General features: G+C 49.2%; 1 protein-coding gene and 1 long non-coding RNA gene across 11 annotated transcripts; both read right to left on the minus strand.

The window, feature by feature from the left end:
• Window positions 1-469: 469 nt before the first annotated feature.
• On the minus strand, window positions 470-10,451 carry ADPRH (ADP-ribosylarginine hydrolase). 10 transcript variants are annotated; one of them, XM_074598499.1, is made up of 5 exons: window positions 9,756-9,878; window positions 8,263-8,609; window positions 2,219-2,331; window positions 1,713-2,073; window positions 470-967 (listed from the first exon to the last, which is right to left on the minus strand). In XM_074598499.1, the coding sequence occupies exons 3-5, from the start codon at window positions 2,313-2,315 to the stop codon at window positions 580-582; spliced, it is 846 nt and encodes a 281-aa protein (XP_074454600.1). In that variant the 5' UTR covers window positions 2,316-2,331; window positions 8,263-8,609; window positions 9,756-9,878; the 3' UTR covers window positions 470-579. The 10 variants fall into 10 exon arrangements, with proteins under 10 accessions (XP_074454600.1, XP_074454574.1, XP_074454651.1 ...); XM_074598473.1 differs by lacking the exon at window positions 2,219-2,331 and having other exon boundaries at window positions 9,756-10,451; XM_074598550.1 differs by lacking the exons at window positions 8,263-8,609; window positions 9,756-9,878 and adding an exon at window positions 5,262-5,307.
• Window positions 10,452-16,939: 6,488 nt separating this feature from the next.
• On the minus strand, window positions 16,940-20,763 carry LOC141737857 (uncharacterized). Its single transcript, XR_012585253.1, has 3 exons — window positions 20,651-20,763; window positions 20,120-20,241; window positions 16,940-18,228 (listed from the first exon to the last, which is right to left on the minus strand). It is a non-coding gene; the product is annotated as an uncharacterized LOC141737857 (long non-coding RNA).
• Between the last annotated feature and the right edge of the window lie 5,143 nt (window positions 20,764-25,906).

The raw sequence follows: 25,906 nt of genomic DNA on the forward strand, positions 1-25,906 counted from the left end.
ACGCATGCTCAGTGCCAGATGGCAAGCGGTGTCCCTGGCACTCCGCATCAGCAGTACAGGGCGGCGAGCTGGGGCTGGCCATCATGGGTTTGCCGGGAGGCATCTCTGCCAGCCCATGTACGCTCCCTGCGACCAGGCGTGCATCCCTGACCCCCTCTGGCATGCTCCTATGGGCAGGACCCTGCTGTGGGGCAGCTTGTGTGGGTTTTGCTGCCTGTCCCGCTGCTGGAGTGTTGCTAGCAGCGCTGCAGTGGCTGCTCCCGCCCCTCTTGAGGAGCAGAGGGTGTGCAGCCGCCATGCTGAGGAGGAGGGACGTCGCAGGGCTGGGCTGCTGGCGGGACAGACGCACTGTTGCGTGCTCCCACCAAACCCCCTTGTAACTGCTTGCCACCGCCCACAAGCCCCAAGCGGCTACCTCCAAAATGGCCTCCCTGCGGAAGCCAACACACACAGAAAAAGCAGGCCTGGCTCTGGCTTACGCTCGCGTGCTTTAATCCAAACGAAGTCTGCAAAACCCTGAGTGAGCGAAGGGAGGCAGTGAGGTAAGCACACCCCTGGGGGGGCCCTGCTCCCCCCCACCTAGGCGAGGCGGTACAAGTCCTTGGCCACCTGCTCCAGGCGGTCCCTGTACTCCAGGTGGGCGTAGAGGGAGGCGCTGGCTCCCCGGAAGCCGTGCATGGCCCCCCACCAGCAGGCCGCGATGGTGGCGGTGGAGTCGCTGTCGCCGCCGTGGAAGAAGGCCCGGTGAGCCAGCTCTGCCCAGGAGTCCCCCGCGCCCAGCAGCGCGTCGTAGGCGATCATGGGGGCGTCGTGCCCGCTGCTGCCCCCCCAGCCGTCGTAGCTGAGGGAGGTGTAGAATGAGTCTCTCTCTTCCACGCCGTACTTGGGGGGGAAGGTGGGCAGTGAGACCCCATCTGATATGCCTCTCTCCGCCAGGTATTTCTCCCATTGCTCTTCAAAGTAATGCCTGCAAAACAGGAGACAAGATGGAGGGGCTGCGAGAGACATCCCGCGGCAGAAGCATATACCCGAGTTCCCTGCGGGCCCTCCCAGCCGCATCAAGAGCCCGGAGCGATGGCTCGGCAAAATGGTAGGCTTCCCCCCGTTTGCCAACCTAGGGACATGATTTACAGTAAGAGGCACAAGGACATGTTTCAGTGAGTTAGATTTCCCCTCCCTCCAGCCACATGGGAGAAGGCAGCCCAGCACCTGCTGCTGTCGCGCTGCACAGGATTCAAAGGCTCAGAGCGAGAACTGAGTCATCCTCCCGAATTCAGAGTACCTCCACCCCTGCCCCTGTGTGCCCCTGCGCACAGAGCCACACCGAATCTGCAGCCGCATTTGGTTATAACTTTCAAACTGAGCTCAGCCCTACGCCTGGTGCTCTTCCCCGGCCTTGCTTCCCATCTTTCATCAGAACACGGTTGCTTGAGATGACAAGTCGAGCTACCTCATACTGGATCCAAAAAATGTCACACTGACATGACCCAAACACGGTCGGACTTTTTTTTTTTTTAAGTAAGTTAGAGGTATTTTTCCCCTGAGGGACTTCGGAGACTTTCTGAATCGATTTGATCCCATGGCAGGCACATGCTGCTCTAGGGGTTCACCACAATGTGATTACTGAAGCTTAAGTATAAACACAGCTCGCCCTCTTCTATGTGAGGATTATTTTAATTTTAACAAAACCCAGTGCTGGGAGCGCAGCTCACCATTGCGCCATGTTCTCCTCCACGAAGAAGCCGCTGTCCCGCACATAGGCTTTTGCCCGTGGCAGCACCTCCATCAGCCCCTTCCCCCAGGCCGGGGGGGGCACGCCATTCACCGCGAAAGACGTGAAGAGAGCCGAAGCCAGGGACCCCAGGTAGCCAGTGGGATGGTGGTGGGTCATCCGGCCACTCTCGATGCTGACTTGCACCAGGGTGTCCAGCTGGGTGGGGTGGCGGAAACGCAGCCCGATGCACATGGAGCGCATGGCGGCCCCGCAGCCTCCCCCCCGGGGGCTGAATGGGATCCTCCAGCCATCCGGCTGCCCCGGATCCAGCTTCAGCGCATTTTCCTGACATGCGTCACCTGGAAAGGAATGGCAGAGCCCAAGAGAGAAAGAAAGAAAGGAAAGAAAAGAGAGAAACAGAAACACGCATCAGTAGGTGACAGGGTCAAACATAGCTGGGGAACCGAGGGAAGACAGGCAGGGTAGCAGGGGAGGAAGCATTACCCTCTGCAAGGGATTCAGGCTTCCCTGTAAAAACATCAGTTGCTTGCTCACACATGTTTCTTGCCTTAAATTCCCGGTGCATCCTGCATATTCCCATGCAGACCTGGTAACTCCTGTTCGTGAAAATAATTTAAAAGTCTAGGGGAGTAAAAAACATTCCACTGCTGATTTATGTAATTTGCATTATTTATATTTACATTTCATGTTATTTATTTAATAATTGATCTAGAAAACATATATACTATATATATTAGGTATATTTTGTACATACATATCTAGATAGACATATATAAAGGAGGTTTGGAGGGCCATCAGATCACACTGATCCCTGATCCAAGGCACGCCTAAGTACCTCTGCCTTTTTTTCCTGACAGTTCTTTAGTCTCTTTACAGGACCCTTTAAAGACAGTGACCACACATGCTCCCCAGGAATCTTTTCTCCCCAGGAACCGCTGCCTCACTGATACGAAATGTTTTCCAGATCTCCCTTGCTGCAGTTTAAGTTTGTCAGAAGGCGATGAGTGTGGTCTCTCCCTCACCACAACATGGTCTGCATAGCTGGCTTTTACTGTACTCCCCTTCAATAAGCTGAAGAACAACTGTACTGGGTCGGACCAAAGGTTTGTCTAGCGCACTAGGTCATCTCCAAACACAGCCACTAACAAATATCTACAGAAACACTATAAAAAATGAGGCAAGTACAGCGTTTCCCCAAGCCACCTGGCGTGCAGCAAACCTGCTTGAGTCAGAAGAGGGATGCAAAATGCTGTGTTCAATAACCCCCCCAGTGTACCTAGCCACCATGAACTGGTCTCCTTAGCTTGAACCCATGCATGCCTTCAGACTCCTTTAGCATCCCACAGTAACCAGAGCCACGATTTTGTTATGCAAAACACTGTGTGTTAACTCCTCCTTGCCCACCTCCATGTCTTTCATAGTTCTGCTATTTACTTTTTAAAGAAATGACTCCGCTTCTTCCAGTGCTGCTTCTTCTGAAACTCACTTGTTAGTCCAGTGCATTCATAGGATAAAGGCATCTGCGCAAACACATCCAAATTTCAGCGCCCAGCCAGCTTCCCCAGCCAAGACGGTGAAACAAGTTTTGAGAGCTAAGCCCAAATGCTCGCGTGCAAGGAAGAGGATACAGGTTTGAAACATGAAATTATCTTTGATTCTCTTCTACCTTGCCTTTTTCTCCTTGTCTTCTCTTCTGGCCAAATCTTAAATACTTCTTTTCCAGCAGAAAGGTAAATCAAGGGCAGGTTTCAAGCAGCTTCATTTAAGTTTTAATGTGTTGGACAACAGCAAAAGCGGACTCAAAAGACTAGTCTTCTCCTAACCACAGTGTGCCTAGTCCTCTCTCAGACACAGAGCAGCAGCAGCAGCAGTTGACATGCTCCTGCACCCAAAATTAGACTGTTGCTGCTATACTTTGCTGCCTAACCGGGATAGGTAGCTGATAAACTTGCAGGTGTTCTGTTACTTTGAAAGTCAAACTAAGTAGAACACAGTAGCAAGGAAAAAGCCTGATCCAGAAACTTCACGTAACTCTACAATTCAATTTCCTTTGGTGCAATTAGATCTGGGAGGTTGCTAATCACAGCTAGGTACTGTGCTAAATACTCTGCAGAGCTGTTCAATTCTGCACTTTCACGTACACGCTTGGCAGTAGGACTTGGCATATGGCAGTCTCTTTTACCCGCACACACTATTTACAGCGCTCTCGTAACCAAAATACCTCCACATCCAAGCGCAGCTTTAAGATTGGCTTCTGGACATGTGCTAAAAATAAATAAGGGCTGGCCGCTGTCAGGAATAAAGTCATATGGATCCTTTTATACTTCTGGTCTAAGTGTCTTTAGCGTATCTCTTTTCCGACAGTATTGTTACACTATAGGCTTACTAGATCAGCTCAGGATACAGCCCTCTGTGCACTATGAACGGGTGGACCAGCTCGCCGCGAAAGGCTGTCTCAAACTGAAAAAGCATCTGGGTCCTGTGGCTGTTGGGCTATTTGCCCTGCAAGCCTGCCAACTGAAGTCAACTTTGAGAATGGAAGTGGCCTGTGCAAGTCTCCCCCACAGGAAAAAATGGGTTTGCTACGCCAGGCCACTTCAGCTCTCATGAATTCCCCTCAAGAGTGACCCAGGCACCAACCAGACCTGCTATTTCACCAGCCGCATCCATGCCTGCTGTGCCGGCACCAGCCTCTCGCGTGATGCCACCGTCACACCCTTCCCAGTAGATAAGAACTGCTGTTTTTGCGGTGCCACACGGCCGGCCAACCCCTGCATCAGGCCAGATGTTCCTCAGACATCCTTCTTCGCGGTGATTTGCAGAGTGAAAATTGCGGGGCCGTATTTCTCTGCTGGAAGAAGCAGAAGGCAGAGCGTTTGGTGTGGGTAGCCCTGGGCTCTGCTGGGACTGATGGCCACCAAACCTCTAACTGGGCATTTGTTTTTGTGGTGTCTCAAAGTGGGAACATGTTCAGGCCTCTAAATCTGCTTTTCATGTAGTTAATTAATTCAGTGCTGGCTGCTATGTATCAAAATCGTTAAGAGCGATATCAGTATAATTTCCAACTTCATGATGATTATCAGGAAATTGAGGCATTTTTTCAAAAATCTAACTGTACTGAGCATTGCACTTATGACCTATAATAGGACATTCAAAAGAACCTGTCAAAGATAGATGCATTTTTAAAAAGCTGTGCCAACTATCCTTTTCATATGTTCCTGGTAAAACAGACCTTTTGCCAGGAAGACAAGGGGAAGGGAAGAGAGCAAAGGGGCTAGGGTAGATTAAAATCAAAATCTGCATAACAAAAACAAAACGAACTCTGTAATCTTGCTGGAACTGTGAGAAAGACATTTCTTCAGGACATGTCTGTGCAGGTTGAGAGCAGGCGACTCAGTCCTTGATAAAAAGTGAGATTGTTCTTGGAAGTGTTATTGCACTAACTGTAGTCAAAAGCAAACGAGGAAGATGACAGGACTTAAACTACAAGGAAAGAGTGGTTATTTTGCAATAACAGCTTACTTACAGCTTTAAACCTGTGTGTGTTACTTCAGGAGATGACTACTGATAACCTGCATATGAAAAAAATTGTGTAAAACAAACCAGTATACAACAGCTCAGACTCTTGTGATTTATGAACTATTACAAGTATTATCCTCACGCTTTTAAACAGTTAAAATATTAAAACATTTGAAAGCCAATTTAGGAAGACTAAGCTGAAATCACATTGTCAGGTCTTTTTTAAAAAACAGGTTTAAAAAAAAAACTGCCGTAGGAGTTTTTGGATCAGGAAATTCTGTTTTGGAAATCCACCAAATCCTGGTTAGGAATCCTTTGTACTAACAATAAGAAACTAAAAGTAACCCGAGGAGGTTACTGGTCTAAGGAAAGAAGAAATACAAGCGAAGAGCAGTGTGTGAAGAAAGACAACCTGAAAAAGTGTCAAGTGCAACTGGATGCTATTTCTGGAATAGGCTTCCATTCCACTTATTTAGACTCCTCACGAGTGCAGACAGCAATAGTTGTTTGGGATTGATCAATACACATAAAAAAGGTGAGTTAAAACAAACACATAGTGGTAAATAATTCCACAGGGAGAGGATTTGGACTGAAAGACAAAGTTTTGAAGCAGTAGATTTCCTGGAGAGATTTCCAGACGTAGTTGTACTACAAAAAAAGAAATATGGCCATGCTTGTGTCACTTCATTCATTGGCTTCATTATCTGCCAAGAACAATGAATTTGTGGCTGTGGCACATCACAAAGAGCAATAACGGATGTAGGGATTGACTTGCCATTGAATTAAGACAGTGAGTTCTAACCTGGGGCTGCATACTCGAGGGACCCTGCTGTAGCCGCCCGGTGACTCATAACTAGTTGTGGGAATCCCTTTGTCACTGCAGTTTTTGGTTCTCAGGTCTGGACTCCCTTGCGTGGGCGAGCAATGTGACTTTCCCCCACAGTTCCGGGGGAATCTCTTCTCTTTTGGGTGAAATTTACAACAGCAACTTTCCATTCTCAGCCTTAAGGGCTGCAATTCCCTGGTGAGCACTTACTTTGGCCAGAACAGCATCACCTTGGGTTACGTTCTCAGTTAAAATCCATTTACTCTGAACTGCCAAAAGAAGTTATCGACATGCAACTTCTATCGTTAGGATTTATCAACATGGCACGGAGAGTCCAGACTGCAGACAGGTTTTCAGGATATAGATTAGGTATTCCTTTTGGTAGTACATCAGTGGGCATTAAACTCTTTTAAGTGTCAGGATTGAAACGCTTGGAGCTGAGCACCTTTCCTGTGGCTGCAGCAAGAGCACTCCAGAATGCTGTTGCAAGAACATTCCCAACAGACTTCCTTTTTTTTCCACGTTGCTTTCCCCACTTTCCCCAAAATTTTACAAGGTTAAGTGTCCACAGACCCACTAAAGAAGTTGCATTTCTTTATTTAGCTAGATAACCTGACCTCTCCTTGTCATTCTGATTAGTGTCCAATGCAAATTAACTTCAAAATCCTTCACTTCCAAATAGGAACTGCTTTTGAGCATACTACAGCTCAGTTACTCACGGGAGTGCAGCAGGTGTGCTATTATCCTTAGCTATTAATTACTAACATTTAAATTTTAGGTTTTTCTCCTTTTCATCTCAGGTTTTAGTCACCAAGCTTAGATATCGGAGGCAAAAATAGCTCCCAGGTGCTGTCTCACTGCCAGCTGCGGTTAGTCCACCTTGGCAGACCCCATCAGCTGGGGGAACTACAAGATGCTCCTTTGCCAAAACAGCAGCGTGTTTTTCAGAAGTTTAACCTGCCGACTCTTGCTATCCTGGCAAGCTTCGTTACCCCTTCCTAAATATTTTATTAATTAGGCTACTCCACCAACTGAGATTATCTGTGTTAAAGAATACCGATAGTTTAATTCTTTACACGATGGTAGGAAGTTACTCCGTAAAGGTAAGCGGAATAAATTCCTGCTCGAGTTTCCAGCCTGGTTTACCTTGGAAATGCACAGCTCCGTCACACTATGCTCAGTGACCCTAAGACAGCAATGATGAAAATCGGCATGTCTAGGCAATTTCTTTTCAATGTATAAACTTTGCATAGCATTGCTAAATTTGAGTGTTTCCAGGATATTTCACGCTGCCTGCACTAGCCAAATTACAGGCCCAGCCTCAGTAGCTCCAATTTAAGTTTAATTCGAGCATTCAGAAGAGGCTGGGCTACGAACCCAGAGAGAGACGGGGTCATCAGGGAAGAGCTGGGTCAGCAGGCACGGGTGAACTAGGAACTAACTACAGAACATGTTGCATATGGTTTGCTACTGCAGCCTGTCAAGGCGCCCTTCCCGAATACTGCCACACACTGCCAGTCCCCACTGCCTGTGCCCCTACCTCGGCACCATTGTGCCTATGCAGAGGAAAAAGAGATGATGGAAGTACAGCATTCAGAAAAGACGACTCTGGCCTGACTGTCCTGGCATAGAAAGTAAACATGCAGAGCTAGCCACAAAGAGACTTTGGGTTTAATAAACTTAATTATTCCAAGCAAGGCTCTTTGTGCCTTTAAATATATTTTATATGTAATTTATTGTGTTTATCATGCTAAGTTTGGTATTAATTCTCTATTTAAATGCATTGCTTTAACACAGCATCTCAGGGTGCACATTATACATGGCTGAACTTGCATTTTTCATCCATTGACACAATCCCATCGCAAAAGCTGGCCTCCTTCCTCTGAGTTCAAGGCCAGGCCGCAAACACGCCTGTAAGAATGTTCTGTAAATGTGGGCAAAACAGTATCTTTTCATCTAGTTCAGAGAAGGCCAAACCACTTCAGCTTGCCTGATTCTGTTCTCTTTAGTTCATCCTGAAACAGGTACTCAGTGTGGAAAACTTTTGCCTTTACATGAAATACAATTAATGCTATAAACAGCTGAAAGCAGAGCCAGGGCCAGCCGCAGCTCTAAGCTAGGGGAAAGGGAGAGATGTTAGTGAGAGGACAGGCCTGCCCAGACACCATTATGGAGGGGTTACCTGGAGCTCTGCCCTTCATGTCATTCATGCACTCTTTGTAGTTCTTTGCAATCAGGGAATAGAGATGCACTAAACTTGTTTTTTTCCCGGCAGCTACCAGGGCTTCAGCTGTGGCCAAGTGCATCACTGTATCATCACTGACTTTCCAACCTTGGATGCTGAGGTTGCCAAGTCCCCCCATCTCTGCCAGCTCTTTGTGGATGGCTGGGCCACTCATCAGGAACTCCCATTTCCCATTGTAATAGCCCAGCGTGTCACCAACTCCGCTCAGCACCATTGCTGCCATGTAGTTTTCCATCATCTTAGGACACAATTTTTCCCCCAGGACTGCTTCAATGCAGAAAACTCTATGAAAAAAGAAAAAAGAATCATAAAATGATACAATCATAGAATGGTTGGGGTTGGAAGGGACCTTAAAGATCATCTAGTTCCAACCCCCCTGCCATGGGCAGGGACACCTCCCAGTAGACCAGGCTGCTCAAATCCCCATCCAGCCCGGCCTTGAACACTGCCAGGGATGGGGCATCCCCAGCTTCTCTGGGCAACCTGTTCCAGTGTCTCACCACCCTCACAGTAAAGAATTTCTTCCTAATATCTAATTTAAATCTTCCCTCTTTCAGTTTAAAACCACTACCCCTCGTCCTATCATTACACTCCCTGATAAAGAGTCCCTCCCCATCTCTCCTGTAGGCCCCCTTTAGGTACTGGAAGGCTGCTATAAGGTCTTCCCAGAGCCTTCTCTTCTCCAGGCTGAACAACCCCAACTCTCTCAGCCTGTCCTCACAGGAGAGGTGCTCCAGCCCTCAGATCATCTTCGTGGCCCTCCTCTGGACCCATTCCAGCAGAGAGGGAGGTTGAAAATAAAATCTCACCCAGTTCAGTAAAAGCCTCGACTGCTAAGCTCCAGCAGGCTGGATACCCAGCCTAGCATCCATGTCTCCCTCAGAGGATATATTCCTTCAAAGCACATGCTTCCCCGCAGGCTGGGGGCAGCCAGCCACCTCCGCCCAGGGTGGCAACGCTGGCAGCCCAGGATGACACTGGGTGTCGTGGCCGGGTCAAAGACCGGAATGCGTGTAGGGTATGTGACTGTGCCCACGTTCGCCACCTCTGCCGAGTGCAGCCCACAACATCAGCATGGTTAAATCAGGCTCACGGCAGCTTTTGCACCCCGGGGATAACACGAGGCTCCGTTTGAGCAGGGCCTGGTGGAAGCCACTAGCACGGGGGTCTCTAGGAGATGCCCGGCCTTGCTCCACAGGCCGGCCACAACAGCAGGCGCTGGCACCGGTGGAGCTCCCTTATCCCAGCGGGAACTTTCAGTCATGCCCACCCTTCCTCCCCCTTCCCCCTCCCAAAACCACGTTCCTCCTCAGGCCCCACGGCGAGGCCCTTTCGCGCGGGAGGAGGCGGGGAAGGATGGCGGAGGCCGAGCCCGGCGATCCACGCGTCCGGCTGAGGCGGCCTCTTGCCGGCCCCGGCCGGGTACTTACGCAGCCAGCCCTGCCAGCACGGCCCGCCGCGGCCCGGCCCGCCGCGGGAGCGCCAGCCGGCTCCCCGAGGACATTCGCAGGCCTCGGCTGTCGCCGCCCGCCCCGGGCGGCTCCGCCCGGCCCGGCCCGGCCCTGCCCCTCCGCGGCACCCCGGGGCAGTGCGACAGGCCCGCCGGCGGAGGAGGCGGGCCCCGGCTCCCCCTAGCTGGCGCTTTGTCGGGGCCGGTCTGTCCCCGTCGCAGGCGGAGGGCTTGCTCCCCGGCTGGTCCCCTTCCCGCAGGTTCGGGACGGAGGGGAGCGGTGTTCCCTTTCATTTTCGGGGCCGCCTCTTGCTTGGCGCTCTCAGAGGCGCCACAGTCAACTTGGGAAACGAAGCTGACACATGGGAATGAAGTCACCGCACGGAAATGAAGTATTTTATTAATTAAAAAGAAAAAAAAAAAGTAAAAATGAAAGGCGCTTTCAGCATTTCTCCTGCTTTTTGTATCTGAACTGATCGCTAGTTGGGTGAGCGCCCCAGCCCCCTCCTGCTGGCTGAGCCTCCTGCGCGGCAGCAGGGCCGCCCTGGGGGCCCGGCTCGGGGTCTGCGCCGGGGGCGGACCTTGTGGGGGGTGTTCCCTCTCCTTTTCCAGCCTCGGTTTCTCTTTCCTCGTCCTTTTTTTCGGCATTTTCATTCACTTCAGCCTGAGCAGAAGCCTCCAGCCTTTACCAGGAGCCTTCGACCTCCCCGCAGCCCCCAGCTCTGCCCAGCTCAGCCCCCAGCTCCGGGTGACCCCAGCCTCCTCCAAACCAGGGCTAGTCCTTGCTATCTCCAGCAGTCCTGCTTTATGCTGCGTCTCGAGGCCCTTGATGAGGCTGTTGCCTTGCGTTATCCTTTCATGATGGTGGTGGTTAGGTGTCTGAGGGCATCCAGTGAGCAGGCAAGGCAAGGGAGAGCAGCAGGCAGCAGGAGCAAGAAACGGGATTGAGCGTGGCTCGGGCTGCGTTTTCTGGAGGCCAAACCTTTTCACTGACCGGGGGGGGGTCAGTTGACGTGCTGCACACCAGCTCTCCAGAGCCCCAGTTCAGCCCGCAAGGTACCAGTGCCTCTTACACGAAGGGAAAAAAAAAATCCCCCCCCCCCCTCGCCTGTGAGAGAAAGCAGTGGTAGTTTTTGAGCTGCAGCCCTGGGGGATTTCAGGGCAATCACGAATGTAGCGCTGGGTCAGAGCAGAGTCCCTGGGGAATTTGGGGGCAAGGGAGAGGGGGGCGCTGGAGCAGGGCCCTGGGATTTTCAGGTAGCTGAGACCATGGGGCTGCGACGGACCGTCTGCCCCAGCGGCTGAGGAGGTTCAGTATGACGTGCCCATTCTGTTATCTGCTCCTCCTTGCACCCTGCTGCAAATGTGGAGTTTGAGAAGCATCTGGCAGAGAAAAGAAAAACAGAAAAGGAAGTGGGAAGAGAAGCTGCCAGTGCCTCGGCACCGCCAGCAGTGCCTGCTGACCTTTTCTGCTTCTCTGCTTTATATAGAACAGCTCTGAGTTTACTCAGGTTGGCGCAGCTCTTCAAAGCAAAGTGGGGTTTTTCTCTCCTAAGGTTTGGGCCTGCGAGAGGGAAATCCCCTCCCGCTTTTGGCTGGCTATCTGGGAGGAAGGGCTTCTGCTGCAGGAAAGTTGCAGGGTTGCTCAAAGGGACAGGAAAATGGGAGAACGCCTCTTCATCAGGACAAGAGATCTCTGCGGCACTGAGATCTTTGGATCTCATTGTTTCTTGGTTCCTGATCTCTTTCAGCTTCCTAAAAAACGAAACCAAGACACGCAATGGAGTTAAGTGACGTCTGAGATGTGTCACAGAAAAACTTTGAGGGCTCCTTGCTGACAGACGATGGACGATGAGCCATCAGCAGGAGCCAGCATAAGGAGCCTGCAAACATGGTGTGGGGAGGGGGGCGGTTTTCAGGCTCAAATGCAAGTATTGATCCCAAAGGAATCTCCTTATATGAGTCCCATGGGATGCCCATGAGGTGGGCGAGGAGAGCGCTCTCCATCAGAGGGCACCTCCAGCTCCGAGATGGTGCAGGGCAGCGTTGCCCTGACTCACCGTGACGTGGAGAGGTGGGCACAACTGCTCCTGCTTGGCAAGGGTGGCCGTCTGGTTCTGAGCCATGCAAAGAGTTAGAGACTCACCATGTTGCACCTTTCTGGGTTTTTTTCTTGTATTTTTTTTTAATGAAAATTTAGGCTGTGGTGGACCAATGGCCAGGATATGCCTTCTGGAAAGTACCACCATGGAGCAGCTCGCTGACATGCCGCTGACATGTGTTGGACACTGTGGTTAGCACTCACTAAGACTCAGAATTTTCCTTCACATTCATCTGGAAAAAAAGGGTAATTCTTTCTGACTAAAAAAAGGTGCCTTTCTAGATGAGCCCAGGGTTGAGGGCTCCTATTCGGAGGGGCTGTGAAGGGTAGCATTGCAGTGCTGGAGCTACGTACTGGTTTAGACCCTGTGGGACATTTCCTCAGAACTACGTGAGGCCTTCAGGCCAAGAGCTGAAGGAAGGTGAACACTAAAAATGTGCAGTGCACCCTCTTAAATGCGGCAGTGCCTCCTGTTCTAGATCCTACAGCTGTCCCTGAAATGGGACTGCAAGGGAACATCTGGAGTTCTCATTTTTCACCTCTTCTCTTTGGCCCCCAGGTTCAAAGGTGACTATCCAAGGGATCTCCTGGGGCCCTCGAGCATGTTCATTTTGGACCAGTGCCAACCCCTTAACAGTCTCTCATTCTTTTAATAGCGCTTTTTTCTCTGTAATGACAGCAGGCATTTTTTTGAGTGGGGAATATTTCTGGGCTTACCCTAATTCTCAGTCCCCAGGTGCATGTCTGTCTTTGTCACTGGCCAGTAAATAATAAGCCACTGCAACAGGGGCATTCAAAACAGGGGCAGCAAATGCCACGTGAGGTCTGCTCGGGACCTGGCTGGCTCGCTGCGGGGAGCTCGGGCAGCAATTGCTGGTGAGGCGGTGGTGCATGACTCCGCATGCACGTGTGAGGGAAGCGTTCGCTGGAGGATGCTCTGGGCTGCTGCGCTCCGTCTGGCTGGATGTTTGCAGCAGGGGATGGGCACCCAGCGGCAGCGAGTGCTTCTGACTCTGCGCTTCCTTTCTAGGCACAGCAGGGCACTTTCTGCCTCAGTTTCTCCAGTTAGCCCTGGTGGGATGGTGAGCCTCACCTGTCGCCTGACTGCCCGTGGTAATGCTGTGGGGCGCCCCCACCTCCCTCCATCCTGTCCAAGGAAGCACAGCTGAAAAAGACAGCAACAGCCTTGGCTGCAAACACAGCCTGTGCCTGGGGGGAAGCCAGGTGCAAAAACTGGCTTTTGACTGGACATGGGATCATGCGTGGGCATATTTGGGGAATAGTGAGAGACACTTTGAAGGGCTTGACTGAAGCAAGTTTTGGAGACGGCAGCTAAGCAGGTGCCTCTGAGTGACCAACGTGGTTTCAGGGAATACTGGACTTAATCCTCTTAATCGAGAAACCAGACTTCACTGCAGAAATATCTGCCTCTTTCTGTCCAGTCTTGCCTCCTTCCACAAACTGTCCAAGAAAGGGTCTGGCTCACTGCCCGGGGCAAAAGGGAGACAGTGGAAAACTAGTGGAATCTATGCATTGTGGCACCTGCCACTCTCCTCAGGATCCTTCCAAAAGCCCTCTTTAACACAGGTTTAAAAAGAAAAAAAAAAATTAAAAAAAACCCCATTGAGTCTGTTTCATAACCATGGTTCTGCAGAGTAGAAGATAAGCAGGTTGCTTTACCACAAAGAGAGGCAGTGCAATGCCGACTTGGGACAACCAGCAAGGTCAGTGATAAAGGGAATATCTCCTGGCTGGACTGAGGGCTCTGATCACCTCTCTCATGTCCACATCTAGCAAAAGGAACTCATCCTTACTGACCTTCCATTAGGTTTATAGTTGGCTTGTTGCTAAACGGGAGTGTGTAGGGACAGGCACCTCCCCAGCAGGCTGCAAGTCCTGCTTCCGAGCCTGGGGATGACAGTGAAGCAATTCCGGCCAGCTCCTGTGGACATGGGGTTTGGCTCAAGCAGTGGATCTGAGGCTCCAGGGCTGTCAGGCCAGTTGCTCCTTGATGTAAATCAAGTGACGTTTTCAGTTTCGGTTGTGTGCCAGCGCTGGCACCGTGCTCCTCACCTGCAGGGTGAAGTCGTCTGCGTTGTTGTCCCTTCTGCCGCTTTCTTTCCATGGGCTGCTGGCAGCTGCGTCCATGTCCTTCCTGAGTGTATTGTGGTAAACCGGGGGAGCCCATCAGAGGGATGTCGTGCCTGGAAGCAGAGGGGTCCATCAAGCCTGCCTTACAGTCACTCTCAATTCACCTTACAGCCACTGGCAGGCTAAATTTTGAGAGTCTTGGCACTTTCCAATGAAGATACGCCCTAGCAGGATGTGGTGAGTTAAATGTGGCCAGCCACTTGGGGATGGGAGGGGAGGAGGTTTCATCATGCTATAGGTTTTGAAACACGATGCTCTTCCTGCATTGCAGAAGCAGCAATGTTTAAAGTGCTGAATGTGCATTCTGCTCTGAGGGCAGGTTTCTCCTTTCTGTGTGAAAAGATACGGTCTGGGGAATATAATTGCAGGCCACACTGTAGAAAAGATGTGTCAGGTGCAAGGAATATGAAGAACAGCCATGGGAGAGGGAGTCCAGCCTTCTGGGAGAGACTGTGATCCCAGTGGTAGCTCTGCTAAGGCTCCTGGCGTTGCAACAGCAGCAGATGTGGCCAAACACGTGTGGTTTGCACAGGCAACATGTGCTTCCACACTACAGCGGAGGCAAATTAACTACTGGATCCCTCCAAAAACTACTGCTCCTCCTCTTTCCCTCCAGCTTTCCCTCCTCCCAGCTGCATGCATCCACCTCCTGCTGTGAGGACCATCCACATCCAGCATAAAGCCCATTTGGCCCTCCGTCCTGGCAAAATAGAGTTAGGTGAAGGTGAGAGAGTGTGTAAAAATAAGGGTGGGAAAGGAGCAAGGCTGGAGAGTTAGGGTCTCTTCTTCTGCCAGCAAGTTGCAAGTGTGTTCAAGCTGTCTAAGGAAACCACAGGTTGTGTACAGGCATGAGAGCTAAACTTGAGTAAGGAAGAGGTGGAGGCACTAGCTGAGGTCTGGGGAAGCAGGCGGATGAGAATGGTGCTCAGAAATTCCCGTTAGCTTATCAGGGAGCGCTTATAGCCCCAGGACCTGCCAGGCTGAAGGGTGACTTTCCTTCAGCTTGAATGACTTAAACCGAGACTAGGCAAAATCCTAGGTATGATAGGTTAGGAAAAGCCCTGTAGCAACTTTGAGTTGTTTTATTGGCTGGTTATTTTCCACCAAAGGGATTTCTCTGATGCTGGGCTGTGACCTGAGCCTTCTCTCCTGCCTTTCTCTTCTGGCTGTTTCTTTACCAGCTCCTTCTAAAACATTGCTGTTCCTCAGAATGACCCTGCTTTTGGCCATGTACCAAAAGAACCAAGGGGCATGAGAATTAGTGGGAAAGGGCTTAGGCACAGCAAAACACGACATTTGAAAGGTTACTTCTGAATTTCATTCTTCATGAATTAGATTTCAGAGAATTGGGAAGTGCTGGTGTGTGACAGAGGAGGAACACATGAACAACACCACTGAATGCTCAGTTTTTATCCATTCGTCTAACAAGGCTTAAAAATATCTGCCTGCTTCCTTTCTGTACTTACGCACTTTGTGTGATGCAATTCAATGGTGACATTGTCTTGATGCATGGAGAATTCCTCCTGGAAGGTGGTGTTGCAAGGACCTCGACTGCTTTGCCCTCACCCCGTGCATGTACCCAAACTTGCAGGGGAATGAAGCCTTTGGAGGAGGCCACCAAAGACACCACTGTGCTATGGTTAGCCCTCTGGTGTGTTCCCACGACGGCCCTGGTCTGGCAGAAAGGAGGGGCAAACTCTTAACAGCAATCACTAGGCAAAGGAAGATGCTAACTGTGAAACCTCTTCCTCTAAAACTGAGATAGCATTTGAGATCGGTGAGGAAATAGCTTGTCACTGATCTGCCAGGTATGTGGCTGCACAAAGCTGCAAGACAGTGTAAGAGGATCTGGTTTGGAGGGAAAAAAACCCAAACATATTTGATTGGAGATATATGTCAGACCATGTGTTGTACGAGGCAGTTGAGAGTTGAGAAAATCACAACTCCGGGAGACAGAGGGAGGTGTGGGAATAAGGATGCTGGCCCTCTTGTAGGTCCAATATTGCTGCAACCCATACCCTGGCAATGCCAGTGGCTCTGCCTCTCCTCCAAGCAGTCACTTCTGCTTGGAGCAGAGGAGAAAATAACACTTGCGCCTTTGTTCTATATTGAAGACCCCTTCGCTATGTTCCACCCCAAACCCTCAGCAGTAGGAGCACAGGACAGCTTCTTTTTTGACAGGGATGTGACAAGAGCGTGAGCTCAGGGGTCAGCCTTCGTGTCAGAGCAGGCGTTTGCTGGGTCTGGGAAATGTGTTGGTTTCTGGTCTGTCAAAGCAGCCGTCGTGCTGGAGTAGCTGCGGGGGCTGTAAGAAGCAGAGGAGTGTGAGATCTTTTTGCATGCTCTTCAGTCATCTGCTTGCACTGGGACTGGTGCTTGGGAAGTGAAATGTTGCTTATCCCATCCTTGGTCTCCAGAGCCTTCTCATTTTTTCCATTGAATATCGCTGTCATGCCAGCCGCTTTGATGTAACCTAGCCATGCGTGGCTTAAGTTGTCTTGGCTGCGATAGGGAAACCTGTGAGACCATGCTTGGACTGACACAAATGTGTCCAGCCATAAACGAGGCTGGTATGAGGAACCCGTAGGCTCCTTGTGCCGTGGCCAGGAGGAGGCAAACCAGAAGAGCTGATTGCATGCCTTGGTGAACAGGGGATGGTTGTATGTGTGGGTGGTGGTAGGGAGAAATGAGGGGCAACATAATCCCCAAGTTCAGGAACTGGTAGTTGAAAACACAGTCTGGTGGTAAGAATTTCTGCCAGTGGAGAGGAGCATAGCAAAGGTCATTGCTATCATTAAGAAACCCAGCCTGGAGTGGTATGTGAGCTGGGATCTCCAAGCAGCCAACTAGCCTGGCCTCAGTAAATGGGAAATGAGATAAAGTGCAAAATGAGTTTACCAAGGCTATCTCATGCCAGGCTATCGTAGTAGGTTTATTTTGATGAGATAATTGACTATGTAGACAGAGGACTTCAGAAAGGCAGTCCTTACAGTGCTACAGGCAAAGCCATTAAGCTGGAGAAACAGGGGATTAATGTGAGCGTTGTAAGGATTTACCTAAAGAAAGGATGTTAGGAGGTTGTGCCTCAAGGGAGGTGAGCAGGATGGAAAGGGGTTATTAATTAACAATGCTCCTCAAAGGGGTGATCTTGTTTACCCAGTAGAAAAATAAGCTTTAATCAGATTCGGTCTGATTCGAAGGGCTAGTCACTGCAGAGATCGCTCAGGCTACAGCACAAGAAGAGCTGATGGTACCGAGGACTGGAATAGGGGAAACGTGATGAAAGTCAGCAGCACAGAGCACAAGCTTGCATGTGCAGAGAGTAACTGTAAGATGTTTTGCTCCCAGCTTGTCCACTGCCATTCAGAAATTACAGAGGAATGGGAGTTTTGATTGATGATGAGTCCTCACTGTAGTAGGTGAGAAAAAGAAGGTGACCACAGATGAGCTCTCCCCAGCTGGTTTAAAGGCACTTTTGTGTGACTATGGAGGCACAGGGCGCCCGCAGTGTTCATGCAGGGTGGCTCCGGGAAGCCCTGCCAGGCTGACAGAGGACATGGCAGAGAGGACCAGGCTGGGGGGAGAGCCCGCTGTGTGGGGAGAGACCAAACCAGCATGGCCAGCGTCCGGAGGTGTGCAGAGGCATGGCTGCTGGGTGGGGGAAGCTCCATGGCAGTGATAGCAGGGTGCTGATGCTGGAAAATGCACGGTGCCAGCATCTCACTAGGGCATGGGGGCAGTGAGTCCGAGCCTGTCCCTCTCCTTGAGCCCACTGCGAAGCCACACTCACCCAACAGGGCGGGCGGTGCCAGGTGTCCACTGTGTGTCGTGTGCCACCTTACCCTGGGGTAGATCTTTCCCATGGTGGCAGGGACAGGGCCAAATGCTTGGGAGCGCTCTTCCAGACATGTTTGCTTCAGGCTGATTTCCAAAGGTGATCCTAGGGTTGCTGGTGGTGCTTGCAGCCTTCCAAAGCTTCTCACTATGGTGCAGCCTTCTTCTGAAGATTGCAAACCTCTGGAAACCAGGGCGCGGCTGTGAGAGAGGGAACATGTGTGTATATGGGCACGGGCGGCACACCTTCTGAACAGACCAAACATGGCACCTGTGCTGTGGGATTTCTTTTTCTGTTCTCGTGGCCTTTCATGAACACGTTTAGGTCTCAGGCCTCCCCTTCTCTTCTTCGCCTTCTCCTAGTGCCCTAAGTAGAAGACAAGATACATTGTCAGGGGAGCTCAGTTCAACAGACTCATCTGAGCCTCACAGCGAGCGGATGGTGCCTCTGAAGGAAGGCACAACGAAGTATAAGGTACCTGTGCCCCAGAGGTCCGAGGGTTTCCATCAATAAAGTGGTGATACCCATGTAAAGGGGGAAGTCCCATGCCTTGCACTTACAGAAAATTACTCTCATTTAGTTTCAAAGGGAAAAGAAACAAACCAAAGCTGGACAACACATTTAAGTTTGAGGTTCAAATGTTTTCAGGTTTGGTTCTTGTTTTAGGTTTTGGGGGCTTTTGCTTTTGTTTGTTTTCTCCTGAACTCCCCCTCCCACCTTCAAATGTCAACCTGGCGGGTTTCTGGAATTGAGTCCTTTTGAGCTTTGCTTCCTGAAAGCCCTGAATTTGCACTTCCCATGTTGCTGTCTGGTTTGCGTGTACACTGGAGTGAGCTATGTCTGCAGACACATCAGGAAGGACAGATACATAGCTGTCGCTAAATAAGCAAATCTGCCAAAAAATATTGCGTTTGGCAAGAAAAATACTCCAACGTGAGGAGTGTCCAGTCTGCAGGTTGCCAGCACAACCTTGCTGCAGATGGAGGTTTTGGAGGCTTTCTGTGCTGATCCCTCTACCGAGCACATGTAAACTGAAACCAGCTAATGCTTTTTAACACACATATGGGCATATTTTTTTCATAGGGTCAGAAAAAGCAGGGTCCCTCACAGTGTTTTTCTGACCAATGAATTCTTTATTCCAACACAGAAACAAGCCAGAGCCCTATAAGGATATACAGGCACAATCTCAGCACAGGGGAAAAAAGCTTCTTATTTTCTTACTGTTAGTCTTAGAAATAGATGTTTCTTTTCTTTTCTTTTTTTTTTTTTGGTGGATTTTTTAAAATAGATTAGTCTAAACCATATCTGGTATATAAAATTTCATCCCGGCAGAGCTAATGCCTTTAAAATGAAGCCTAACCACAACCAAAGCAGAGGATAACAATGCCCAGCAGCGCTGATTACAGGTAGCGCTTTCAGCTCTGCTTTTAACAGAGGGTGTAACTCTGCTCTTCAGGCGTGACTCCTCTTGAAATCAGCATTGCGTTATATATACAAATCTGTGTCAGAATGGCATTCACACTTGCAAACACTGTGCTTGTCCACATGGGGAAATTGCAGGTAGGAAACTGGGCTGCGAGGTAGCGGCATGTTCATCGATTCTCATTAGCTCATTTACATGCTGTTAGTGGGCACGAGGTGTGATTTGCCTTGCTCCACTCTCAAAGACAGGAGAGGTCCAAACACAATGGTTTGGGTGAAATTACATACAACAGTCAGAGTTGATTTAATGCCCAGCGTTTGCCAACAGGGACCTGTCCCTTTTCTCTGCCCTCAGCCCACCAGATCCTGCTGCTGACGCTGGTTCTTGGGCTTGTCTCATGTTCCAGTAAATTGACGCAGCTCACAAAGATGGCCAAGAAAAGCAGGCTGATTTTATTTATTTTCTTTGTTGGGTTAGTGTGTTGAACCAGATTCCAAGCAGGCTCTGAGGGATAAACGTTCCAGAGTGAGATTTGTCCCTCTCTCTGATTGACTGTATGGAAGTAATTCTTGGGATTTTTGCAAGCCGGCATCTAGAAACCAAGCACCGTGTGGATCAGTTGTGGATTGCTAAAATCAAAACAACATTCGGACAAGCAAAACCCACTTACAAGTTGGCAGGACAAATGCCCAACAGATCTCATGTAGAAGGCAGATCTAAAAAGCTGCTTCTCAAACATGCTATTTCACACCTTGATTCATTCATTTTACACATGCATTTTCATATATGCACGTCATCATGTTGACCCACATGCTTAAACATATTCATGCTTACCTTTGCACTGTGTCAGTTTCTCATTGTCACTGCGGTTTTATGATTAGGACAGCTTGAACTTCCGTGGACCTCTGCAAAACCTCTAGGACCGAAGACCTCAGACCTCGCCTCCATGTGGTCCACTGTGAAGCCAACGCAGAGCCTTACACTTTTTTCCCCAGTGAATGCAAGGGCAGGCTCTGTTCCCCGGGTAACACAGAACACAACTGTCCTATCTGGATAGGAATCAGACTGAAAATCATCTTCCCCATGATGCAGTCACTTGTGCCAACTAGCAAAATGCCTGATTAGGCAGGCTTTCCAGGGATCCGGCTGTCCTCAGCTCCACTCCGGCACTGCTAACACCCGGAGCAGGGAGCGCAGGTGCCCTGCCTGCCAGGAGAGGCAGGGCTCCAGCAGCCCTCTGAGGTCAAGCAGGTCCCTTTTCAATGCTTGCTCATTGCTGCATTTAAATATCTTGTGTGTAATAACACAAAAATGGAGAACACAGCCCAGCACGGGCATTTTAGCGGTGTCTACCCGATCACCCACCTGGTGCGGCAGCCGTGTTGTCCCTGCTCTCCCTCCTGGGGCCATGGTGAGGGTAGTCAGGATGAGGCCACCTCAGGCACAGTCATGCTCCCGCAGAGCTACCGTGCCCTGGCAGGCTAAGCTGCTTGTGAAAACAGGACCAAGGCTCTCAGTCCCTTATGAGCCAGCAGAAGCCTACGAAGCCACCGGCACAAATAGTAACTTACAGCACAGTACAGCCGGCGACAGAGTTTGAGCCACCCAGAGTTTGTGCTGAAATAGCTGGTGCTAATATTAAAAAAAAAAACAACCAGCCCATGTCTTCTTCACAGCCTGCAACTGCCGAGGGCTGTGACTCCCTGGCTGGGAGGGCTGGCACAGCCATTGCGACCAGCGCAGCCTGCTTTGTTGAGGAGAACCAGTGTATCTGCTGCTCTATCTTCATGCGCTGGGGTGGAAACCATAGGAGATGCTTGGGTTCTCGTTTAAGAGCACATGAACCACCTCTGCTGCAGGGGAAGAGCTTGCAGGAACTATCCTGAGAGGAGGAGGGGTGGATGAGGGCAACTGTGAGTGCCAGCTTGCATGCCGTGGGGGCAGAGACCTGCCCACTCTTTCCTGTGTGGACCATGTGAGAACGCTGGGCTCTTCTGCGTGGTGTTTTCACAAACAGTGATGCCTCACAATAACAAAGTACAGCAGTTTGCTGTGAGGGTAATTGAAGAAGGTTAATTATAGATTATTAAGGTGACTTTGTTTTTGGCAAGAACCCCTGGTGCTTTGAGCAGTAAAAATCAAATATCCACGCCGTAATCGGGACGATGTTACACTTGCCAAACAATGTGGGTGCATTTTGCATTTAACATATTTGAATTAATTTTCCACATTTCCCCCTCACTGTTCCTGAGTTCAGAAGATTTTTTAAAATTTATTCATCGCTCCTGACTTACCATGGCACAGCAGACATAACTACCTGTGCTTTCTAATGCACCATGTCACCAAAGCATGTTATTTATCGGTGCATGACCGGGCTGGCGCCCAGCATGCTGCCTGCCCTGAGTGTTGCTGGACTCTGGTCCCAGCCATGCACTGTGCTTTTGATACTTGTCCCGTCCCCAGCACACTTTGATAGCAGTGACTCTCTGCCTTGCTCTTATGAGGGCAGAGTTTTTGACCCTTCAGTTTGGCCCTGCTGAGATAAGGAATCTGTGGATGTGGCTAGCTGAGTGATGATGGGAAAGAGAGTCTGTCTGCTAGCTTGGATGTTACCTGATTGCAAAGCTGTTAGCCCTCTGAAAGGCCTGCCACAGCATGCAAACCACTCTTGAAGGCCACAGGACCGCTGGTCTCTGGAGCACGCATCACACCGCACAGGCTGATGAACAGTGGTGCGCTAAGCCCAGAGCACTGTATAGGAGCAAACACTGCCTCTGAGCCCATCGCCCAGGTTTAAAATGGCCTTCACAGGTCCAGCGAGGACTTCCTTGGGCCCAGGATGGTGGAGGAGCACAGTACCTAGGGGACGATGCCAGGGGAGGGATCCCCCACATATGACCTTTGCTGAACACAGGGAGAGGACTGAGCCCAGCAGGGGGACGCTGCCTGAGGTTTCCTCCTTCAGTTGGCCTGAGCACCAGTGCACACTGAACGCCAAACCCCTTGAAGTGGGCCATCACTCAGCAGCATCTTTGGATGAAATTAGTTTTGAGACCTCTTGGTGAAGGGTCTAGGACACGAGAGGGGCAGACTCCCTCGCATGCTTCCAAGGGGTCGGTGCTGTCTTGTCCTGCCATGCTGAAAGTAGGTTGCACAAGTGAAACCTGCCTTTGTTTGCTGAAAGTCCTCTTTTTTTTTCCTTTTTTTTTTTTTTTTTCTTCTGTAAACAAGGCCATACTTGAGCTCTAATCTGTGCTGGGATGAAGCATTTAACTTCTTCAAATCTTGACAGTTTTACAGGCTGAAGGTTGGGGACGGCTAGGGCGAAAAATGAAAACAAGAAATCTCTTGAGCCGTGGAGGTTTTGTTATTGTTATTTTCCTTTCTAAGATGAAGGTGATTTTCTGTAACCCAAAACTGTTGGATTTTTCTCTTTCTCCACAAAGTTTTTTTCATTTGTTATTGACATTGCGTAGGGGAGAGTCTAGCTTTGTGTGAACGGCTTAACTTCTCAGGCCGCTGGGATCTCTTTGGTAAGGCTGCCTTCCTTCTCTTACAGGAAAAGAAAAAAAGGTGTCATTTACTTCCACTGGTGAACAGATGAGTGTTATCAGCTGAATTCGGTTCATTACTCCATATATCTCATATTCCACATGCTGATATTACAGCCATCAAATGCTGAGAAAAAAAACCTCCTAAAAATATTACTCTGCTTTGCAATGGGATCATTTGTCTGACAAAGATGCTTTTAGTGCACGTGCACAATCACTTTTTGGTGATGTACGTCTCTGAGAACACATCTGGGATACTTCCCATTCAGCCTGGACATTCTTGTATTAACAGCACGCACATGTACTTTTAGTTCTCATTAACACAGATGGGAATGTTGATTCACATCAAAACCAATAAAAGGGATGGCAGTTCTGAAGAAAGGAATGTGGCTATGAATCCTCACTGGAGAGTAGGTGCTGTGTTTTGGTTTTCAGTATTTACCCAGTTCTGCCCTTTCTGATATTTCTCTGAGCTGTTGACTGAGAAATAGGGGGAGATTGTTTTTTGTTTGTTTGGGGTTTTTTTACTAAGTGTTCAAAATAATAATGTCTGACTGCACTGGAATTGCATTTCTGCAGTGGTGGCTCTGCCATTCGGAAAAAGTTGGTGATGTCAGTGGGTCTACAGGAGAAATCTAGCAGTGACGTATTTGAACGGCCTTCCCTTTGAGTGCAAAGGGTAACTACCACAAGTGCTGATTAATGAAATTAATTTCCTCTGCATAGCACATACGCTGCAAAATTTCACTTGTCTTTTCTGCTTTTTTCCGCATGGTTTTGTGTGAAAGCAAAGGAAAAATGTGGGGGTGTGAGCTCTCATGTCTTCCTCTTTTCCACAGTAACTATTTTTAGCAGAATTTAAAGGCCTTTCTTATTAAATCCAAGCTTCTCTTTTCAGGCTGCAATACTTGTTCTACCCATTTAAACCTGTTTCTAGGGCACATATAGGTGAAATGCTGAAGGCTTATTAAAGCGCGCGAGAAAGCTTATTCCTATGGGGATTTTGCTGTGAATTAGTGGGCTTATAGTACCTGCTACGGTGCTCATACAAAGGAATTTCTTCTGAACTGTGACTTCAATATGTAGGAGTCCTTCAATTTTGTTAACATCCTAAGGATGCATAATACCTCTCCCCTTGAAGAGATGGCTTCCAAGAATCAAGGATATGTGCTTAGGAAAGCTTTAAGTGATGGAAAAATTATGACTTCTGTCTCTGATCAAGGCAGAACGAAGCACTTGACCGCTACACTCTCTCTGTTATTGCAGCCTCCTTGCAATCAGGGAGTTCTCTGAAGGAGGAGATACCAAGAGCCATGATACATAGAAAAAGAGAAGGAGCTTTGACCGAGAATAGCAACTGTGAGTTCAGCTGTCTATCTAAAATCTAGGCAGCCTTAATGAAGCGATTAGCAATTAGTAAGAAGGGGTATGATGCTTCCTTGCTACAGACTGGCAGCTGATGAGCTCAGTCGCTTTCCCTGGGACTGCTCATCTTAGAGCAGGGTTAAACCGCAAGCAAGAAATGCAGATGTGGATGTAACAGGCTGGAGTTTCATTCTAGTTGCAGTATACTAATGGCAGAAATATTAAAAAAAAAAAAGCTTTAATTTAAAATGAAAGTGAGATAATAAAGTGCACAGCTATAACAGGGTTGCCAGTAACTCTGTAATGATGTGGGATACATGATTAGACTAGGAGAAGAAAGTGCATGGATCCACCTGACGTGCAGAGAGGTAGTCCCTGCCTGAGAGCTAGGACTGTGACTTGGGAAAACAATGTATGAATGAGTACATTAATGGTATTTTTTTCTACTCTGAGTACTGTGAAAACACTTGTTCTTCATGTCATCTGCACTTGCAAACCACAGTGGTCGTCCTGTTAGAAAATGCATGGGTAGAGTACAAATGTACAGGATTTAAATCAGAGCCTAAATCACAAAATACATGCACTAGAAACACTGCAACGGAGAGACACAGAGTACCAGTCTGACACAATAGCAAACTCCTCTCTGCCTTTTCATATAGAATGTTTTTTTTCTCTATAGAAAAGTTGTAACCTCTTCTTGTTCTGGTATTTGATTTCACTGTGAATACCAGCTGGTTAATTGTCAAAATAAAACTCTTGATTTGTATTACGATCCAATAAGGCCAATTCACTTCTACATCCATCCATCTAATCCATCTAATTCAAGGAAGCTATACTGAAGAAAAACTGGGGCAACAGAGTGGAAAATCATTTCTGATAAAAAGAATGAATTTGCTTTAAATCAAAGTCATTTAAATCAGCAAGCCAGAAATCTGCGTTTAAATAAATGATTTTAATCTTTGTTTGCATTTGCACTTTATTTTTTTTCCCTGAAGAAAATCACATTTTCATTAGCGTGTAGCCCTCTCACTGTGACTATTACAGCTAAATATAACCCCTTACACTATGCCGGGGTTTGTTTTATTTTGCAGGAGGGTATGCAATATCTGTACAAATCTACATCGCTTCGCACATGTTTACTCCCTTGGGCTTGTATTTTCTAAGCTAGCGGTTTGTTTTTCTGCTTGGGATTTGCTTCAGACTGGTTCTGTGTGGCCGCCGGGGCTCCTGAGGGCTCTCCCCTTCCAAGCTTTAGAGCAAGGGTGGCCCAAACCTCTCCCCTGCCCTGTCTGGAGCCAGGGAGATCCAAGGAGCGGGAGGAAGGTGCTGGGGGTGGGTACCATGGGTGAGTGGTGGCTGCCTCCTGGGGGCGGAGGACCTGGCGCTGGGAAGAGAAGCACTCCCTCCATCTCTCCCTCCAGGGATGATGGATGCTCTACGGAGCCCCTTTGGTCATGGTGGCACAGACGGTGGCTGCTCCCTGCCCAGGCGCTCAGCCGTGACGGCAGCTTAAGTGGCCTTTCTTAAATTTTCTTTAACTGAACTTGATGGTTAACTTGATCCAGCTGGGCCTGAAATGATGGTGTGGGGTTCTTTTAAATTTCAAATATGATTTTACAGGGTTATTCCCACAGTAGCGTCAGGTGCTTAACTTCGTGCTGCCCGACACCTGCCCTCGATGCCTGCCGGTGGCCGGCAGGTCGCT

This window comes from Larus michahellis, chromosome 1 (genome assembly GCF_964199755.1).
Source record: "Larus michahellis chromosome 1, bLarMic1.1, whole genome shotgun sequence".
Taxonomy (NCBI): domain Eukaryota; kingdom Metazoa; phylum Chordata; class Aves; order Charadriiformes; family Laridae; genus Larus; species Larus michahellis.